We start from the raw sequence: 23,098 nt of genomic DNA, 5'->3' as shown, positions 1-23,098 counted from the left end.
ATCTCATATCTATCTATCTCATATCTATCTATCTATCTCATATCTATATATCTATCTCATATCTATATATCTATCTCATATCTATCTATCTATCTCATATCTATCTATCTATCTATCTATCTATATATCTATCTATATATCCATCTCATATCTATCTATCTATCTATCTATCTATCAATCTATCTACATAAGTCAACAGACAAATAAGTCAGGGAAGGTAGATGTGTGGTGACAAATTATAGTAAAACCACTGTAACACCCCCTGAAATGATTAGTATGCCCTCAATAAATAATAGACTCCAACAATCAGACCAACCAACAAGCAAAAGCTATAAGGAGTCTTTAAAAAAAAGTTATAAACATCATTTTTATTAATATTACATTAAAATAACAACACACATGAAGGAAGAAACTAAACATCAAAAGACAGCGGCAACACCGGACAACCTGCACCCAAGATGGTAATTAGAAAGAGGGTGTATTGTAAGCAAAAGATATGTATAAGCAATCAATAAATGCACATATATACATCCATCTACACTAATAATGTAAACAACATAGAGATAACAAGTAATAAGTGCAGTGCAAGATAGATATAAAGTGCTAAGTGCATGTTATAGTAAGAACATAGCAGTCATAAAGTGCATATGAATTAAAGCTGGAACCCACAAAAAGACCAACGTGGTTACTATAGTAGTGCAGGGTCCAGGATGAAGGTCAGCGTGCCGAAAGCGCTCGTTGGAGTGGCGGCATCCCGGACCCTGCACTACTATAGTAACCACGTTGGTCTTTTTGTGGGTTCCAGCTTTAATTCATATGCACTTTATGACTGCTATGTTCTTACTATAACATGCACTTAGCACTTTATATCTATCTTGCACTGCACTTATTACTTGTTATCTTACATAGTTACATAATTAGTATGGTTGTTAAAAGACATACGTCCATCAAGTCCAACCAGGGAATTGAAGTGAAGGGTGTAAGGGGATAAGGGAAAGGGATGTAGTTTTATAATTCTGCATAAGCATTAATGTTATTTTGTTCCAGGAATGTATCTAACCCTGTTTTAAAGCTGTTAATTGTTCCTGCTGTGACCAGTTCCTGAGGTAGACCGTTCCATAAATTCACAGTCCTCACGGTAAAGAAGGCGTGTCGCCCCTTTAGACTAAACCTTTTCTTCTCCAGACGGAGGGAGTGCCCCCTCGTCCTTTGGGGGGGGGGGGGGGGGTTTAACCTGGAACAGTTTTTCTCCATATTTTTTGTATGGGCCATTTATATACTTATATACGTTTATCATATCCCCCCTTAAACGTCTCTTCTCAAGACTAAACCATTGTAACTCCTTTAATCGCTCCTCATAGCTAAGATGTTCCATGCCCCATATTAGTTTAGTCGCGGCGTCTCTGCACCCTTTCCAACTCCGCAGTGTCCCCTTTATGGACTGGTGACCAAAACTGAACAGCATATTCCAGGTGAGGCCGTACCAATGCTTTATAAAGGGGGAGTATTATGTCCCTGTCCCTTGAGTCCATGCTTCTTTTGATACATGACAATATCCTGCCGGCTTTGGAAGCAGCAGCCTGACATTGCATGCTATTTTGTAGTCTGTGATCTACAAGTACACCCAGATCCTTCTCTACCAGTGACTCTGCCAGTTTAATCCCCCCTAAGACATACGACGCATGCAGGTTAGTAGTACCCAGATGCATAACTTTACATTTATCCACATTGAACCTCATTTGCCAAGTGGATGCCCAGACACTTAGTCTATCCAAGTCATCTTGTAACTTATGCACATCCTCAATAGACTGTACCGTGCTACAAAGCTTGGTGTCATCTGCAAAGATAGAAACAGAGCTGTTAATGCCATCCTCTATATCAGATAAATAAATTAAACAACAGCGGGCCCAGTACTGAACCTTGGGGTACACCACTAACAACCGGGGACCAACCAGAGTACGAATCATTGACCACCACTCTCTGGGTACGATCCATGAGCCAGTGTTCAATCCAGTTACAAACTAAAGTTTCCAAGCCCAAAGACCTTAACTTACCTGTCAGACGTCTGTGAGGGACAGTATCAAACGCTTTGGCAAAATCCAGAAACACTATATCCACAGCCATTCCTGTGTCAAGGCTTCTACTCACCTCTTCATAAAAGCAAATTAGATTGGTTTGACAACTTCTATCCTTAGTAAACCCATTCTGGCTATCACTTATAATACAATTATCCCCTATGTATTCCTGTATGTAATCCCTTATAAGTCCTTCAAACAATTTACCCACAATGCACGTTAGACTTACCGGTCTATAATTGCCTGGCGAAGACCTAGAGCCCTTCTTGAAGATTGGTACCACATTCGCCTTGCGCCAGTCCCTTGGCACAATACCAGACACCAGAGAATCTCTAAATATCATGAACAAGGGTACAGATATTACTGGACTTACCTCTCTAAGAACTCTTGGGTGTAGTCCATCCGGCCCTGGAGATTTGCTTACATTTACTTTACTTTACTTACCTTGTACCATCTCTACATTAAGCCAGTTCAGTACATTACATGATGTGTTACCAGCACTGACCTGTACATGATGTGTTACCAGCACTGACCCTGGCCAATGTCAGCTCCTTTTTCCATAGTGTATACAGAACTAAAGAACCCATTCAGTAGCTCCGCTTTCTCTTGATCGCCTGTGACAACCTCCCCATTATCATTATTAAGGGGTCCTACATGCTCTGTCCTTGGTTTTTTTTGTATTTATATATCTAAAAAATATTTAGGATTAGTTTTGCTTTCTTTGGCCACCTGTCTCTCATTTAGAATTTTTGCTGTTTTTATTACAGCAAACAGATTACAGATTACAGATTTTATTAAGCTCCTTGTACTGTTTAAATGTTATATCTGACCCTTCAGATTTGAATTTTTTGAAGGCTATTTTTTTGTTGTTTATTGCTCTTTTAACATCATTTGTCAGCCATGTAGGATTTAGTTTTAATCGTTTATATTTGTTCCCCTTTGGTATATATTTAGCTGTATAGTTATTTAGAGTTGATCTCTATGTTGCTTACATTATTAGTGTAGATGGATGCTTATATGTGCATTTATTGATTGCTTATACATATCTTTTGCTTACAATACACCCTCTTTCTGATTACCATCTTGGGTGCAGGATGTCCGGTGTTGCCGCTGTCTTTTGATGTTCAGTTTCTTCCTTCATGTGTGTTGTTATTTTAATGTAATATCAATAAAAATTATTTTTATACCTTTTTTAAAGACTCCTTATAGCTTTTGCTTGTTGGTTGGTCTATCTATCTATCTAGAAGAGAGATAAGAACAGCACATCCAAGTCCACATAAATTAAGTCAGTAGGTGCACGCCATCATCTGGGTCTTGGTTAGAGATCCCAAAGTTTGTAATATCCAAAGGAAAAGATTGCAGCACACAGGTAATAGCAAATCCAAGTGAAATTTATTCCATCCTCAGCACAGTACAAAAGGTGCAACGTTTCAACAATCTCATTCATCGTCTTTCTCAATCAGCTTTGTAGCCCCTCAGGTGATTCTGGTGGTGGAGGGGAGACATGACTATAATATGGGCCTCATTTGGGTCACCGACTATAACAAGGGGGGGTGTTGCGCTGAATTAAAGGGGTTATCCACCATAAGGTTATTTTAGTACATACCTGCCAGAAATGAACTGATTTTGTTCTCTAAGCTACACATCCCACAGTTCCATGCTCGCAAGTATGAGATCACTTTCCTTCCTCCCATACATCAGCCACCCCACCCATTGAAACACAGTGTTTTCTAACCAGGAGGCCTACAGCTGATGCAAAATTGAAGCAGGACAGGCTCCCTCTGATCACCTGACTAGTGATGTCAAGTCTCGACGCACTGCAGCCTGGGAAATCCCGAGACATGAGTAATTTTGTATGCTGTTAAAAATAAATTGCGAGACCTCCGCACACAGGTACAGACAGTATATTATGAACTACACTAACTTTACAGCCCCTGTAGCATAGTCAAATCCTGAAATACCCCTTACAACAGCGCAACCCCCCCCCCCCCCCCCATTCACCACACCAAATGTAGCCTATATTATAATCATGGTTCCCACCCCTCTGATGGGGGAGCCGATTGACATGCTACAAAAGTGTATGTGATCAATCCCCCCCAAGCTATACAAAAGCTAGAATAACTTATTAAAACTTATAAAAGGGTTCTTCCAACAGTCATGACATATCCACAAAGTATACGACAATAAAAAGTAGTATAGGGTTAACATAGAAACTAACTCGTTAACGTTTGTTATTTTAGATAAAGAGGTATTAATATTGTAACTTGAGGGACCACTGTATTGCTTTAAAAAAAATAAAAAAAAACGTGGGTCTCAGCTTTTCCAGGGTATATCCAAGAGCACCTGAATAAATCTGGTAAGTGTGAGGTGACTCTTTTGAACATCTTCGTGCATAGTCTGTGGTCACCTCTGTTTGTTTCTCCTTTATCCCCACTCATGTATTCTTATGACTAACATAAACTCAAGAAATAGGATATTCTGTTGTGGGTTTCCAGAAATAGCCATCCGTGAGTGATAAATGAGGCTGAGATTCCTGCGCGCAGCCGTTTTTTTTTTCTTTTCTTCTAATTTAGTGCAAAATCTGTGAACACCAGTTGGATAAAACATAAGTCCTGGCCCTCATCCATTCCTTTTTAGTTTTGGACGTAAAGGAAAGTACAGCAGATTTACGAAATGTTTATTTTATTTCTGTCTCACAATGTCAGAGCTGTATGTCTGCCAACAGCAAAAACTGGCACGGAATCAGAAAAAAAACCACTGAAGGATACGTGATGAATGATGACATCAGAGCGCCGACCGGTCATTGGTTGCTCATGTCATGGACAAGGGCCTTTCTTTAGCATATCCAAGAGTAAATACTGCTGTATAAATACTAAGTACCTGTGTATAAATCAGATTTTGGACCCAATCCCCAAATCACAGCACCAGTCAGGTCATGGATCATGGTAAAAGCCAGATATAATGCTTGATAAAGGCTATTGTTGTTGAAACGTTGCATAATGGATAATAAAGATTTCCAGCCTTTACCACGATCCACGACCTGACTGGTGCTGTGATTCGGTGCTGTTTTACCTTCTTTTTTCCCCATATTTTGTACCCAAATACAGTAGGATTCCTTAATCTGGTACAGATGTTGGGTTGGCTTCCTAAAGACTCTGTACCAGTGTTCCCAACCAGTGTGCCTCTAGCTGTTGCAAAATGACAACTCCCAGCATGCCCTGACAACCTATCCAACAATCCAGGAAAGCATTCATAAGAATGGAGCCTGCTCATCCCCAATTGAATGGAGCGGCAGTGTGCATGCTGAGGTGATGCTCCATTTACTCTAAAGAGGATAGCTCAGTACTGTACTCGGCTGGACTTGAAAGTCCCATAGCCAGTGAATGGAGCAGTTGCCAAACATGTGCCCCGACGGTCCATTCATTCGGGACACAATTGATCTCCGTTCTTGTGATCGGTGGGGGTCCCAGTTGTCAGCTAGTGATTGGTAGAAGGGGCATTTCCAGGTGAAGAGACAGGATCAGTTGTAGGGGAAAAGGCAGCTAGTCTGAGCACACTTTTTATATTGATATTTAAATTTAAGGTCCGAAGTTTGAGACAGCTTCTCCTGGGTCAGGAACGGGGCAATAAATACTCTGATACAAGGTTATGGATAACTGAGGCAGGATAGATGGTAAATCCTTTACAGTATGGATTGGTGCAAAGGCAGGTGCAGAGTAAACCTTGGAAGCCTATCGCCTTGCTGGGACTTGTACGTGTTGGTGCTGTGCTGCATGGTGACTGACTTGTGATGAATGGCAACCCGCGCTGACTTTAATGCTGCAGACTGGCTGACTGAAGACTACTGACTTTCTTTTCCAGGGTTTAGTGCTTACTGCTAGGCTTTGACGTTCACCTGAGCGTAGAGGATCTTGCTTAGAAGATACGTGGTTGCAGTATTGGACTTCTGATTACCTTGAGGCCTCCTCAGGTCACCTCACACTTCTCTCTGACTTCTCCACACTGTACCTCAGGAGAGCTTTGCACACAGCAGAAACTGAAACTACTCTGAACAACTCCTTCCCCCCTACACTATATACAGGGCAATTTGGAGGATTCCCATTGGGCAGACAGGTCACCTGATCCACTCTGCACCTTCTCTGGTAACAGACTTTAATAAACAATAACATAGAAAATTCTAGAATAACAACAATGCCATAACAATATAATATATTGAGTCCTGAGTAGTTGGTAAAAGACGGACACTGAAGGCAACATTTGCCTGACAGGATGGGCAGGATATGGTATTCCGTACTGGGCTACCACAAAAGCAGCTATAAATATTTATTACAAAATTAAAGGGGTATTTCATCACTCAAAAACTAATCTCCTATGCACAGTGGATAAGTGTCTGATCGAGGGGGAGGGCGGGGACCCCTGCGACAACAACATGGCCCTGGCTCTTCCCGTACGGAGTGGTGTGTTGGTGCTCTCTTCATGCATTGTCAGACCCCCCCCCCCCCCCCACACACACACACAGGTAGACCCTTGATAGGGGATATGTTTTAAAGTGCTTGAGTACCCCTTTAATCCAGACAGAATTGTGAACCTATTTAGAATGGAGTTCAAAGGTGGACATTCGCTTTAGATTTTTCTATCATGTATCTTTTTTGGTTATTACTGGTTTGTAGGCAACTACTGTCCATATAAATGACGGTGAGAACAATGTTGCATTGAAATAATCTTCTCTTTTATTGCAGATATTTTGCAGTGTATATTCCTTTAATGACCAATGTCCTAGTCGGCATAATAAAAAAAATTATGTAGTTCTCAAAAAGTTGTCTGATTTTTTTTTTCTTCTATAAAGGCAATGGTATATCTAGCTACTACCTGAAGCCTGTGGATGCCGGTCGATCTCTTCAGCATTGCCTAAACAAAGCCCAAGAAGTGATTCCAGCCAGTCAACAGAAGCAGACGCCGGTGTATTTAGGGGCAACTGCTGGAATGAGACTTCTCAGGTATCACACTGTGCCCATCTATTAGCCATTCTGCTATGTCACTATAAGGCCATGTTCACACAATGGAATTTCCAAGTTTGGAAATTCTGAAGGAAAGTCCCATTGTTTTTAAAGGGGTACTCCGGCCCTAAGACATCTTATTCCGTGTCCAAAGGATAGGGGATACGATGCCTGATCGCGGGGTTCCCGCCGCTGGGGACCCCCAGAATCTTTCATGCAGCACCCCGCTATCATCTGCGCTCCGGGTCTGATGAATCACGATCACGGGGCCAGAGTATTGTGACTTCTCGGCTCCGCCCCCGTGTGACATCACGCTCCGTCCCCTCAATGCAAGCCTATGGGAGGCGGCAGAATGTGCTCAGAAATGCATTGGTACAGCTGGTGCCTGCTATTTGCAGAATGTCTGCCTGTGTTTTCTGGGTGAACATTCCCTAAAATTTCCACCGTGTGAACAGGGCCTAAGGGAATATTTGGTGGCGAGCTTTGACAAGGAAGACACTGTTGTGGGGTAGAGAAACCTTGAGCAGCACAGTAGCTGCGCTGGACGCCATTTTTAATAATTCGGCATGTGCTGTATAGATATGGTGAACCAGTATTGTCTTTTTATGCCCCTTTTATATATAGTACAATGTAATACATATAGTAATATAGTAGAATAATACAGTGCATGTCACAGAGTACTTCCAGATCAAGCGATTTATATATATATATATATATATATATATATATATATATATATATACATATATATATATATATATTAGGGCTGGGCGGTATGACCAAATATGTGTGTCACTGTATTTTTGTAGCTTATGGCGGTTCCACGGTATATAACAGTATTTCTTTAACCCCCCCCCCCCCAAATCATGTTACCCGCCAGCGCTGTTCTGCTCCCACCCCCCCCAAATCATGTTACCCACCAGCGCTTTTCTGCTCCCCCCCCCCAATTAATTATCATCCCAGCGGGGTACTACTCACATATGTCACCCGCAAGCACTGTCCTCCTCCTCTTTGTCGCGGGCCGCCTGCGCTGGAACTCTATACTGTACGCCAGTGTTCTCCATCCTACGGACCTCCAGATGTTGCAAAACTACAACTCCCAGCATGCCCGGACAGCCAATGGCTGTCCGGGCATGCTGGCAGTTGTAATTTTGTAACATCTGGAGGTCTGAAGCTTGGAGACCACTGCTGTACGCTGTATCCCAATGCCCGGGCTGCAAAAGATGAACAAAATAAACTTTAACTTACCTACGTCGGCCTTACGCTGGGGACTGGAACGTCGGACAGCCGTCAGCCTATCACCGGCCGCAGCGATGTCCCACCCCGGCCAGTGATAGGCTGTGCCCACTGTCATGTAAGAAGCCGGCAAAGAGGAGGAGGGATGTGCTTGCGGGTGACATATGTGAGTAGTACCCCGCTGGGCTGATAATTAATTGCGGGGGAGCAGAACAGCGCTGGCGGGTAACATGATTTGGGAGGAGCAGAACAGCGCTGGAGGGTAACATGATTTGGGGGGAGCAGAACAGCGCTGGAGGGTAACATGATTTGGGGGGAGCAGAACAGCGCTGGAGGGTAACATGATTTGGGGGGGGGAGCAGAACAGTGCTGGAGGGTAATATGATTTGGGGGGAGCAGAACAGCGCTGGAGGGTAACATGATTTGGGGGGAGCAGAACAGTGCTGGAGGGTAACATGATTTGGGGGGAGCAGAACAGCGCTCGTGGGTCAAATATGATTAGTTCCCCGATGTGGGGACAGAGCATCAGAGCAGCGCTGGGCTGATAATTCATTCCCAAGGGGGAGGGGCTCAACCGGTATTGCAGTATGGGGAAAAACTCGTGCAGCACAAAAATTTCGGTATTCGGTATGAACCGGTATACCGCCCAGCCCTAATATATATAGTCTCTCCAAGGCTGTCAGCATAACTTATTCTCTGCCAGTACATGTTATTAATGCGTTGACTATTTACTAATAACGTTCTTCTACTGTAGGCATACTAACCCGGTGGTGGCCGATGAGGTTCTGTCGTCAGTGGAGAATACGTTGCGATCTTCTATCTTTGATTTTCAAGGTGCCAGAATCATTTCAGGACAAGAAGAGGGAGCCTATGGTTGGATCACTATTAACTATCTTCTAGGAAACTTTATTCATGTTAGTGGAAGCATTTTTTATTTTATTTAAAGGAGCCTACTATTTCAAGCATATTGCAGGGTCTGAAGGGGGGGAGCATGACACTGGTCCTCTCGTTGATGTTTGAATTTTTATGAGATGCTCCCCCCTTCCTAGCCAACACTGGGCATGTGTGTTAGTTGTGCATGGAGTGTTCCTGTGGTATATCGGACCTAAGGGGATAGTTCACAACACAGGAATTATCTCTTTGGTGTTCATTTGTTCCCCGTATCAAGCACTAGGCATGAAGTGTCCCTGTACCTTGTAAGCCTTAGCTTTAAAAATGTGTTCATGTTCAACAAATCCACAGAGCACGTTCTCACCGCATATTCCAGCCATAGCCAGAGACTTCCATTGACATGACAGAGGCTATTGGAAGATCATATGTAGTGTTGCTCGCGAATATTCGCAATTCGAATATTATTCGCGAATATCGCATATTCGCGAATTCGCGAATTTCGCGAATTTCGCGCTATATATTCGTAATTACGAATATTCGTTTTTTTTTTTTTTTTTTTTTCTTCACAGTACACATCACAGTGATCACCCCTCTCTGCTTCCAGCTTGTGTGGTGTAAAGAAGGCTGTAATACTACTGTGTGAGACTGGCGTGCGAAAATTCGCATATGCGAAAATTAGCATATGCTAATATTCGCATATGCGAATTTCCACATATGATAATTTTCGCATGCGCGTATTTTCGCATACGCGAAAATAAAACGAAAATATAACGAATATGCGAATATTCGCGAATATATGACGAATATTCGTCCATATATTCGCGAATATTCGCGAATTCGAATATGGCCTATGCCGCTCAACACTAATCATATGGCCTCTGTTGGGGTGGTTTTCAGTGGCATACCTCCTTTTCATACTGTATAGGGAAGTGTAGAAACCTGCCTTTCCTATATAGAGAACCACACAAAAAGTATACCATACTGGCTGATATATGTCACCATATGACTATACATACATTGGAGGTATACGTTATGAAACACACCCAATATATCCCTCTAGTGTAAAGAATAAACCTGTGTGAACATAGTATAACATTATAGGGCAGTGTACAGCAGTTCTATTTACTTGGGAGAACATTCATATGAAAAATAGATACAAAGTAAACATAAAAATAAAATTGTAAAAAAAGAATAAGTCAATTACCCTTCTGTAAAATATGAATCATGTGGGGACAAATTTGTATGTTTTTTTTTTATTTATATCCTCACCAAAAAAGAAATACAGATGTTTTACATGTGACTTTATTGTCATCATTGAAATCAGCTGTTTGGGAAACAGTTGTTTGTTAAAACAGATATTAGATATACAGCTGTAGTTGTTATGGCTGTAAAATTTAATGTTGAGCCCTTTAAAAAAAAATAAAAAAAAATTATATTTTTTTAAATTCATTTTTGGCCTTAAATGGTAAAAAATACATCCTAATTGCTATAGAATGGCAATATTGAAGAGATTGCTATCGTTTGTAAAGCCAAAAGAAGACATGTACTTCAGCCTGACATCCTGCAGTTTTGATCCAGAAAAAGAAAAGCTTTAAATGGGCACTATCAGATCCGAAAACTTTTTATATGTTGTTATTAATGAAAATTAAAGACTCTTTAATTTTTATTATTATTTAATAAAGAACACGGCCCCTGAAAATCCCACCACTAGGGGTCCCCTACTGGGACTCTTACCAGTCCTGCAGCAGCATCCAGCTTGTCCATGAGTCATGAGACAAGAGATGACTCATGGACAAGACTGCATGAGCAGATTCACCAATCAACTCCCATCACCACAAGGTAGGGACACGCCCCCTTCCCCTGAGAGGATTTCCAACATTGTGAGCTAATGAAAAGATGTATATAGGTGACAGAGGCATAAAAATTAGATGTACATAGTCAGGATTAGGCACCGAGTAACATATAAAGTTGTTGTTTTTTGTGGGATCTGACAGGTACGCTTTAAATATTTTAAATACTTAAAGGGGTACTCCGCTGCTCAGCGTTTGGAACAAGCTGTTCCAAACGCTGGAGCCGGCGCTGGGAGCTTGTGACGTCATAGCCCTGCCCCCTCATGACATCACGTCCCACCCCGCCCCCTCAATGCAAGTCTATGGGAGGGGGCGTGACACGCCCCCTCCCATAGACTTGCATTGATGGGGTGGGGCGTGACGTCATGAGGGGGCAGGGCTATGACGTCATGTGCTCCCGGCTCCAGCGTTCGGAACAGTTTATTCCAAACGTTGAGCAGCGGAGTACCCCTTTAATACTAAATGACCACGCATTTTAGGTATCAGTAGCTGTCAGTAGTTACATTTGTTTTTATTCTTGTAGAAAGGAAAAAATATATATTTCTAAAAATGTACTTTTTATTCTATTAGGCATGGCCATATTCTAAATCATTAGGAACATCAGGTGCTCTAGATCTCGGAGGAGCCTCAACACAGATAACCTTTGAGTCCAGTGAACACATTGAATCAAAAGATAATTCCTTGCACTTCCGATTATATGGCAGAAGCTACAACGTCTATACACACAGTTTTCTATGTTATGGAAAAGACCAGGCCCTCCGTCTGCAGCTGGCTAATACTATGGTGGTAAGTCTGAGTCTGGAACATTATGTCGTCTATGGGAGATCAAATGAATTTGGACAATATCTGAGGCATATTTACTGATCAGGATAGTCTGATTATGCACTTGTGTGTTACTTCTTCTGCTCCCTGAGGACATATTCAAACAATAGAATACCCAAGCAGAACCAATTCCACTGGGAAATTTAGTTGCAGCAGAGTCCTATTGCTTTCAATGGGATTCTGCTGTACTGTGCATCTTATGTCTTGTACTTTATTATTGTTGATAATTAATACAATACAACAACAACTGGTTCATGACTTTTACTGGTAAAAGAGAATGGAGACTAAACAAGGAATCAAAGAGTTTTTTTTACATGTGTGACAAACAAGATAAACAAAACTGACATTGTTATCCTATTTCAGAACCTCTCCGCTATAGAGCCATCTAGTGGCACTAGACAAACATAACAGACAATACAAAACAGACAATACATAAAATTGCACATGGCGGAAAATCCCAATTCTGGCCTTTTGGCAATTGTCTATGAAGGCGACGCATTTACAAGCGGTCCGGCGGAACATGTAGATTGCCAGTCCATGTTTTCAATGGGATTCTGCTGCACTGTGCACACAACGGAATGTCCAGATTCGTAAATTCTGGCCTCAACAGAAAGAACTGACATGTCAATTCTTCCTGTGGAATCCTAATGAAAATGCATTGCTGTCTGTAGAGATGGATCATCTCCTAGCGGTCCTAGTGCCGGTATGTTCTGCCGAGCCTTTGGAATGTCCACCTGGAAATTTTTTCAGGTGGACATTCTGCCGTGTGAACATAGCCTAAGTCTATGGACAATTTTCCGTCCATTAACTTCAATTCAGTTACTCTAAATCACATTCATCATTGCGCTGTTTATACTGATTTATACTGGTAAAAAGTTTGTGTCTCCAATAAGGCCACCCTTGGGGAAAGTTTTCATTCATAATAATAATAAAAATAATAAATAACACTATTTAGAAAAATAATAAGTATATATTTTCTCTTCCACATACTAAAATGTAATAAACTAAAATGATATACACAAGACATATAAGTCATTTCTCAAAATGTTGGATTCAATACCAGGGTTGAGCAGACTAAAATATATCTCGTAGCCGAGTGTTCATCTGCTTTGGGAATGTTCTTCTACCCCACAATTGATGCTGAAAAAACATAATTTTCCACCCTAGCTCAGCCATCTTTTTCCTGCCAGCTGCACAATGGCGCCAATTAAACAGTTTTTTTATTGTTCCCCTTTCCTCTCATCCTAGACTCTGGGTTATTATATCACTTGCTTCAAATAGTTGCGGAGTATTTTAGTTTTGGTAATTGTTTCCACAAATTGCTCTGCGATTTGAAATTTTTTTTTGCTTTGCTTCTGAAACTTTTCGCACCAGCAATTTGTAAAGTTGTGATGATTATATATATAACTAAATTTTAAGCCGCTATCAGATGAAGTATGGGGTGGTTAAATAAAGCCTATTGTGCTTTACTGTCGCCTCTCAATGAACAGTAAATTTTGAGTGTTATTTATTTAGTCATTACGGATCACGTTATGTTGAAGAGTTTGTCATTTATTGAAATATTCTATGTTTAAATATAGTTTGGTACTGGCCGTGGTGCAGGAATAGATACAGTATTGTAATATATTTATAGCGGAAAGGGGAGGTAATATGAGGGCATGAAAAAATTTGTATATTTCAAAAGAAATTTTGTAAAAAAAACTTTTCTACATAGTTGGCTTGCCAGACAAAACTAATCACATGACATGCCAAGACTCAACCAATTACTACTCTCGTTCCACCTTCACTGTTTCCAAAGAAAATCTAAAGGGGGGGGGGGGGGACTTTTTAAAAGTCTCCCATATTTTTATCTATTCTATCCCGCCCTTACCGTTTTACCCCCAAAAAATTAAAAATGCTGAAACTTTTCGAATGTCCCTTGTACTTTTATTCCTCTTATCGCGCCTTCACCGTTTCCAACAAAAATATAAAATTGCCAAAACTTTTTGAATATCCCTCATACTTTTTTTTCCCTTCTATCCAGTCTTCACTGTTTCCAACCAATATATAAAAGTGTGGAAACCTTTTGAATGTCCCTCATACTTTTATTTATTTTATCACCATGGTGGAAATGGTTTCCTGAATAAATTCGGGTGGTGTGCCATAAATAAGCTTTGCTGACACATCTACTGAGTTGACTACTTTAGGCTCCACAAGATTGTGAAGATGCAATGTAACCAGGGTCAGATTTGCCATGTATGTGGCCCTGGAGGAAGGGTGTCTGCTAAACTGAGAATTTACATATGCATAAACAATGTATATCTGTATGTAAATGTTTTGTATTTTCTTGCCAATTCTACCGTAACAATTCTACCATTTTAAATGCCCAATCCATTAGTTCTCATGGAGATAAGCTAATAAACTAAAGGCCCCATGAGATGGGCCACTCATGGAGATAAGCTGATAAACTAAGGGCCCCATGAGATGGGCCACTCGTGTAGATAAGCTGATAAACTAAAGGCCCCATGAGATGGGCCACTCATGTAGATAAGCTGATAAACTAAGGGCCCCATGAGATGGGCCACTCGTGTAGATAAGCTGATAAACTAAAGGCCCCATGAGATGGGCCATTCATGTAGATAAGCTGATAAACTAAGGGCCCCATGAGATGGGTCACTCATGTAGATAAGCTGATAAACTAAGCGCCCTATGAGATGGGCCATTCATGTAGATAAGCTGATAAACTAAGGGCCCTATGAGATGGGCCACTCATGTACATAAATTGATAAACAAAGGACCGTATGAGATGGGTCACTCATGTACATAAACTGATAAACTAAGACTTGACTATCATGCGGGGAGGGCCACATGAACTAAAGTTGGTTTGGCCCTCCCCGGACGATAGTCGAGCCTTGTAATAGGCTTGCTAAACAAGTGCTGATCTTGCTAATACGCCGGGCGCACATCGCCTATTACACTGTTCGTCCGATAATCACCCCGTGTAATGGGGCCCTTAAATTGTTGGGATATAGTACACAAGGAAAAATACACAAGGGCCTCATAGCAGTCTCTAGGTGCTATTGATCTATAAAGCTGCAGAATGTATATCTGAATTCATCATATGTGTCTTTGAACATCTCTACGTTCTCCGTTACAGAACATACAGAATTTCTCCCTGTTGGATCCCTGCTTTAACTCAGGATATACAAGGAATTTTAGCACAACTGATCTTTTCAACAGCCCCTGCGTGTCTGATCGGAGGTCGTCAACAGCACCGCCAAACTTTCGAATCGAGGGGACGGGGGATTACAAACTATGCAAGCAAAATGTCCTGCAGATCTTCAACATATCCCATTGTAGCTACTCCAGATGTTCATTCAATGGCATTTTCCAGCCAGTTTTACAAGGGAAATTTGCAGTGAGTTTATCTTATTTCATATTTATTGATGCATGTTTTGTGTGTGTTGACCCTTGGTTCGGCGGTATATTATATATATATATATATATATATATATATATATATATATATGTATGTGGTGACACAGGGGTGCAAGGAACACCTGATCACTTTGTGACGCCAGGGCACCATTAGCCTAAACACGGACCAAGGTTGGAGACAGCTTCTGCAGACACGGGGAGTAAAGGAACACACCGACGTGGGGTTACGGATAACTGCCTGTTACTGAGCAGGGTGCAGATATTATTACATGCAAATAGTATGGAGCAGAGTGGAGGGATGCAGTGTAACCCGTTGGGAGCCCTGTTGCCTTGCTGGGACTTATGGTGCTTTTCACCCACTGAATTAAAACTGACTTGATATGAGACTGAGGATTCTTCAGACTGGCTCGGGTTCTGACAAGGTCCGACAACTTTCTCTGCCAGGGTTTGACTTTCCACTGTACGGGGGATCACTTGCAAAATGGCTGGATAGGATTGAGAAGAGATTTGTTCTTGGACTTCCCTCAGAGCTTCTCCACACACCACTTCACTTATTTACCACACTAGTGCTCAGACTCAACTGGGGTAACTCCTCCCCCAATACACTATATACCTCACAATTTAGGGGTTCCCATTGGGCAGGCAGGGTCACATGGCTTACACTGCTCCTCTGCTCTTAAATGTATAACACACATAGATGTGTGGGCCCGACACCTGTGCCGCAGGTCTGCCTGAGGAAATCCGCAGCCCACAGGGCAGTGCTGGGACACTATATATATATATATATATATATATACACACACATGTAGTGCCTCCAAAATTTACCAGCTTTTGCCAGTGTACTCACTACAGACCCCTCCCTCTCCCCCCATAAGACTGTTAGCCATGAGAATGCTTAGTACTCCAGAACACCTCCAGCCATAGTGCTTGTTTTTTTTTTTATTGCAAACCACAGTGCCCCATAACATAGTCAGTCACAGTTACTTCACATCAGCCAGCCACAAATCCTCCACATATGGCAGACTAATATAGTGACGGCCACAATGTCCTCACTACCTACCACAGAGACCCCATATGTCACTATGTACTTATCCTTCCATATTTCTGCACAGATACACGATCACATGGAACTCATCAATCAAATAGTTTACTGTTTGTCACTAAAAAGACCTAGGGACTACAGAAGTGACATAACCTATTGATTCTCCATAGCATATTGGAATAACCCAATATGAAGGCATTGAGTTCCTTGTTGTCAAGTTTTATAATATCCTGGTGATCCAGCGTTATAAAATTCAGTCCTTGGTGGTCCAGTGTTATAACATCCAGTCCCTGGTGGTCCATTCTTGTAATATTCACTCCCTAAAGTACTAGTGCTGTATCATCCAGTCCCTAGTGGTCCAGTATTATGTTTACTCCGTGGTGTTCCAGTGTTAAATACCCAGTCCCTGGTGGTTCAGTGTTATAAAATTTACTCTCTGGTGTTCCAGTGTTATATCATTCAATCCCTGGTGGTCAAGTGTTAAGACATTTACTCCCTGGTAGTCCAGTGTTATATCATCCAGTCCCTGATGGTCCAGTGTTATGACATTTACTCCATGGTGATCCAGTGTTGTATTATCCAGTCCCTAGCAATGATAGAATTCAGAAACTTGGTGACCCAATGGGCAAGGACAGGGCCATTTGAAGGTATTTGGGGCCCCCAAGCAAAATAGACATGGAGGCCGCCCCCTCCCCACAGGGGGCATTATATGTGAGGGGCACAGGACAGGAGTTATAATAAGTGAGGGGCACATGTCAGGGGGGCATTATATGTAAGGGGCACATGACAAGTCAGGGGCACATGGCAGGGGGGCATTATAAGTCAGGGGCACATGACAGGGGGGCATTATATGGGCACATGACAGGGGGGGGCCCTGTCATGTGCCCCTCACATATAATGCCCCCATATCATGTGCCCCTCATATATAATACCCCCTGTCCTGTGCCCCCCACATACAATGCCACCCTGACATGTGCCCCTCACTTATAATAACCCCTGCCATGTGCCCCTCACATATAAAGCCCCCCTGTGCTGTGTCCCTCATATATAATACCCACTGTCCTGTGCCCCCCACATATAATGCCCTATGTCCTGTGCCCCTCACATATAATGCCCCCATCATGTTCCCCTCACATATAATGCCCCCTGTCCTGCCCCCTCAGGGGGCATTATACGTGAGGGGCACAGGACATGGGGCATTATATGTGAGTAGCACAGGACAGGGGTTATTATAAGTGAGGGGCACATGTCAGGGGGGCATTATATGTAAGGGGCACATGACAGGGGGGGCATTATAAGTCAGGGGCACATGTCAGGGGGGGCCTGTCATGTGCTCCTCACATATAATGCCCCCCTATCATGTGGCCCTCATATATAATACCCCCTGTCCTGTGCCCCCACATATAATGCCCCTCTGACATGTGTCCCTCACTCATAATAACCCCTGTCATGTGCTCCTCACATATAATGCCCCCCTGTGCTGTGCCCCTCATATATAATACCCCCTGGCCTGTGCCCCCCACATATAATGCCCTAGGTCCTCTGCCCCTCACATATAATGCCCCCGTCATGTTCCCCTCACATATAACCCTGTCCTGCCCCCTCAGGGGGCATTATACATGAGGGGCACATGACATGGGGCATTATATGTGAGGGGCACAGGACAGGGGTTTTTATAAGTGAGGGGCACATGTCAGGAGGCATTAGGGGCGCATGTCAGGTGGGCATTATATGTGAGGGGCACATGACAAGGGGGCATTAGGGGCACATGACAGGGGGTATTATATGGGCACATGACAGGAGGGGGGGTCCTGTCATGTGTCCCTCACATATAATGCCCCTCTGTCATGTGCCCCTCATATATAATACCCCCTGTCCTGTGCCCCCACATATAATGCTCCATGTCCTGTGCCCCTCATATATAATCCCCTGTACCATAGTGCCCGAGCAGCTCTCACCTTTCTCACACTCTGCTCCGTTCTTGCAGTGTGAGCCGCGGGGACGTGATCTCCGGGCGCGGGCGCGATGGTGTGACGTCATTGCGCCGGCCTGCCGTGGATGGTGTCCCCGCGGCTCACACTACGTGAACGGAGCAGCGTGTGAGAAAGGTGAGGGAATGGTGGAGCGGGACAGCTGACAGCTCCCGCTCCATCATGTTACAGGACAGGAGGGGCTTTAATCTCTGCCTCCCGTCCCGCTCCAGGCTCTCGCACTGCTGGCCCGGCCAGCCAACAGGGCGAGCTGCTGAACCGGGATAGGGGCAGGAGGATGGCCCGGCAGGACAAGCACCGACTCTGCTTGGGGCCCCAGGGCCAGCTCGGGGCCCCAATGAATTGCTTGGTTTGCCTGTCCAGTAGCGACGGGCCTTGGCAAGGATCCAGTCCACGGTCATCCAATATGGTAGCAGCAAGTTTTAATGACATTGTGTCAATGCATATAGTCCTAGTGACCCAGTATGATAGCACTCATTTCTTGGTAAACCACAGAGGTCTAATTCAGTCATGATAGAACCTTATCCCTGCTGACCCAGTGAACTACGGTCCAGTTCACCCAGTGTGATAGCAACCTGTCCCTGGTGACCCAGTGTTATATCATCCAGTCCCTAGTGACCTAGTGTTATATCATCCAGTCCCTAGTGACCTAGTGTTATATGGTCCCTAGTGACCTAGTGTTATATCATCCAGTCCCTAGTGACCTAGTCTTATATGGTCCCTAGTGACCTAGTGTTATATCATACAGTCCCTAGTGACCTAGTGTTATATAATACAGTCCCTAGTACTCTAGTGTTATATCATACAGTCCCTAGTGACCTAGTGTTATATGGTCCCTAGTGACCTAGTGTTATGTCATCCAGTCCTTGGTCACCCAGTGTAATATCATCCAGTCCTTGGTAACCTAGTGTTATATTATCCAGTCCCTAGTGACCTAGTGTTATATTATCCAGTCCCTAGTGACCTAGTGTGATATCATCCAGTCCCTAGTGACCTAGTGTTATATAATCTGGTCCCTAGTGACCTAGTGTTATATCATCCGGTCCCTAGTGACCTAGTGTTATATCATCCAGTCTCTGGTGACCTAGTGTTATATCATCCAGTCCCTAGGGACCTAGTGTTATATTGTCCCTAGTGACCTAGTGTTATATCATCCAGTCTCTGGTGACCTAGTGTTATATCATCCAGTCCCTAGGGACCTAGTGTTATATGGTCCCTAGTGACCTAGTGTTATATCATACAGTCCCTAGTAACCTAGTGGTATATCATACAGTCCCTAGTGACCTAGTGTTATATAATACAGTCCCTAGTACTCTAGTGTTATATCATACAGTCCCTAGTAACCTAGTGTTATATGGTCCCTAGTGACCTAGTGTTATGTCATCCAGTCCTTGATCACCCAGTGTAATATCATCCAGTCCTTGGTAACCTAGTGTTATATTATCCAGTCCCTAGTGACCTAGTGTTATATCATCCGGTCCCTAGTGACCTAGTGTTATATCATCCGGTCCCTAGTGACCTAGTGTTATATCATCCAGTCCCTAGTGACCTAGTGTTATATCATCCGGTCCCTAGTGACCTAGTGTTATATCATCCGGTCCCTAGTGACCTAGTGTTATATCATCCGGTCCTTGGTCACCCAGTGTAATATCATCCAGTCCTTGGTAACCTAGTGTTATATTATCCAGTCCCTAGTGACCTAGTGTTATATTATCCGGTCCCTAGTGACCTAGTGTTATATCATCCGGTCCCTAGTGACCTAGTGTTATATCATCCAGTCCCTAGTGACCTAGTGTTATATCATCCGGTCCCTAGTGACCTAGTGTTATATCATCCGGTCCCTAGTGACCTAGTGTTATATCATCCGGTCCTTGGTCAACCAGTGTAATAGAATGGAATCCCTGGTAATCCAGGGAACTAGACCCCAGTCCCCGGCCACCAAGTATGATGCCATCTGTTATAAACAGCCATATAATACACATGTGTGTTGCTTCTTATCTACTATGTGTCATTCCTTCTTACAGGCATTCTCTGCTTTCTTTTTTGTTATGGACTTTTTAAAATTAAGCAAGGAGAAGTTCTCTTTGGACACAGTGAAGGAGACTGTGGAGAAACATTGCTCTAAACCTTGGAGTGAGGCAAGTCTCTTACTATTACCGTTAGTATGGTGGGAACATGGGCTTAATAGTCTTTTTTGTAAATTGTTTTTTCTTTTCTTTTCATAAGGTAAAAAGAGATTCAGGAAAAGTCAAAGAAAAATATCTAAGTGAATATTGTTTTTCTGGAGTTTATATCCTAACTCTTCTTGAACTCGGTTACGGCTTTAATTCCAGCAGTTGGCAAGAGATTACATTCTTAGGCAAGGTAAGGATATTCTATGCTGTGATCTAATCTATCTATCTTTTACAAAGATGATATCAATCTACACAAAAAGAAAAGAAAAAACAGAGGGCACAGTCACTAGAGAGCGCACCTGGACAGCTAATAGTGCAACAGTTCCCAGTAATGTCCAGTGGCCATAGCTGAAAATGAGATACTGACGGGGTGCTAGGTCGTAAAAGAAACAAAGCTAGAATCCAATAAGTAGAAAAGAGTACGCTTGCACTCACCATCCTCGTAGCAAGTAGATTCATTGGTCCTCCATATAGCAGGGAGACATTAGATCCGAGCGCTCAGAGGCTAACAGCTGTTTTCGCACACAGCCGTGTGCTTCTTCCGGCCTCCTAGGAGGCCGGAAGAAGCACACGGCTGTGTGCGAAAACGGCTGTTAGCCTCGGAGCGCTCGCATCTAATGTCTTGCTGCCGCACGGAGGACCCGTGAACCTACTTGCTACGAGGACGGTGAGTGCAAGCGTACTCTTTTCTACTTGTTGGATGATATATATCTATGAATACATTTATAGAGTGACACAATTTACATTATTTTGCCTCAACACATGACCACAAAGCCATCAATATGTGGTTGAAGTGTAGGCGTTCAGCTTTAATTCAAGTGCTTTAAAAAATATTGCATTCAGCATTTAGGAATTACAGCCATATTTACAATTTCCCCCCCAATTTCCAAAAGACTCAAGCAACATGATTGTAAATATATGAATTATTATTGATACCTGTCTGAAGACTGGAACCAGTGCACATAACACAATGCCAAGCTTCCTCTTGAGATGCTTTGCTCGGCCTTTTCTCCCGTCACTTGCTGCTTGTTTGTGGGTGCTTTTGCGTTCAGTTTAGTCTTCGGTATGTGGAAAGCTGCTTCATCAGGGTGAGTCACATGACTGATTCAGCAAACGTCATTGTACAATTTGACCGATAAGCAGTTACATGTTTTGGGGGTGACCTGTCACCTCATTTATGACACATTAAGGAGATAAAAGGTCTTTAGTTAAAGGAAATGTATCAGCAGTTTTGAGCAAAACTATTGACAGCCCTATCCAGAAGACAGGGAGGGGAGTGTAATGACACCTTGTACTCTGGTCTTATAATGTGCCACTATAGCAAGTGCCCAGGAGGAGGACCCTTCAGAAAAGCCAGAAGGCCTGGAGCACTGAACACAACTAAAGCAGATGATCACAGTAGTGGTGGCCCAGTACAGGAGTTGCACCCCTGTCCGGCAGCCTCCATACAGTGACCCCTGGACTTGTGTTCTACCTACTCCCTATGCCTATGTTATGCAGTATAATGTACATAAAATGTGTTATACCTTTAAGAGCTGTTGTCATGTGATTAAACAGTTGTCATGTGATTGTAACCCAGTGAGGTATCAGTGACCATGTGACCTAAGGGTGACCTATGGGACCCCTCCTAGTCTCCACCATATAAGCCCTGGGTGGAGCTAGCTCACTCGCTTACTCTCTTTCTGCTTAGCTGAGTTGCAGTGAGGTCAAGTCCTAGGTGTGTGTCTGGAGGAGGCCTAAAGTCAGTCAAGCAGCCACAGATTCTTAAGTCTATTGCCCCACAGGTCAAGTCAAAGCCTGGCAAGCTACAGAAGGGGTGAAGTCAGTCATAGTCTGTTATAGTCAAGTCAGTCCAAGTCATCCTGTCTCAAGTCAGCGTGGCCTGCATCCAAATTGTCCAAGTCCATTATAAGTCCCCGCAAGCTCTAAGGTCTCTGAAGTCACTGGTCACATCCGTGGGCCTAGCCAAGCTGTATAGACTGTTACAACTGTCTGACTCAGTAAAGCTACCGTTGTTCCGTAACTTGACGTTGGAGTGACAATTTGCCCCTGTGTCTAGCCCAGGATCCAGCAGTATTCCTTCGGGTGGTTTTGAGGATAGACCACGCCCTGGCGTCACGAACAAAAGGGGTTAATGCCATCTGCCCCAGGGTAATTCCATCTGCCCTGCATCACACCCTCACCACAAAAGTCTACAATGAAGAGACACATTCGGAATATAAACACAATGGGGGAGATTTATCAAAACTTTTGCATAGGGAAAGCTGACAATCATATCACTTCTTTCATTTTCCAGAGGCCTTTTTAAAAATGAAAGAAGCGATCTTATTGGTTGCTATGGGCAACTGGTCAACATATCCTCTAGAGATGAGCGAACTTACAGTAAATTTGATTCGTCACAAACTTCTCGGCTCGGCAGTTGATGACTTTTCCTGCATAAATTAGTTCAGCTTTCCGGTGCTCCGGTGGGCTGGAAAAGGTGGATACAGTCCTAGGAGACTCTTTCCTAGGAATGTATCCACCTTTTCCAGCCCACCGGAGCACCTGAAGGCTGAACTAATTTATGCAGGAAAAGTCATCAACTGCCGAGCCGAGAAGTTCGT

The 23,098-nt window shown here is 43.1% G+C and overlaps 1 protein-coding gene across 1 annotated transcript in view; it reads left to right on the top strand.

The window, feature by feature from the left end:
• Positions 1-23,098, top strand: part of ENTPD1 (ectonucleoside triphosphate diphosphohydrolase 1) — a 117,191-nt gene that overhangs the window by 89,363 nt on the left and 4,730 nt on the right. The window contains exons 4-9 of the mRNA XM_056532774.1: positions 6,922-7,072; positions 9,063-9,222; positions 11,620-11,835; positions 15,008-15,268; positions 20,346-20,459; positions 20,548-20,685. Of these exons, the coding sequence (XP_056388749.1) occupies positions 6,922-7,072; positions 9,063-9,222; positions 11,620-11,835; positions 15,008-15,268; positions 20,346-20,459; positions 20,548-20,685 (1,040 nt within the window). The remainder of the gene's footprint in view (positions 1-6,921; positions 7,073-9,062; positions 9,223-11,619; positions 11,836-15,007; positions 15,269-20,345; positions 20,460-20,547; positions 20,686-23,098) is intronic.

Source organism: Hyla sarda, chromosome 7, assembly GCF_029499605.1.
Source record: "Hyla sarda isolate aHylSar1 chromosome 7, aHylSar1.hap1, whole genome shotgun sequence".
NCBI lineage: Eukaryota > Metazoa > Chordata > Amphibia > Anura > Hylidae > Hyla > Hyla sarda.
This window is presented reverse-complemented; position numbering and strand designations above follow the sequence as displayed.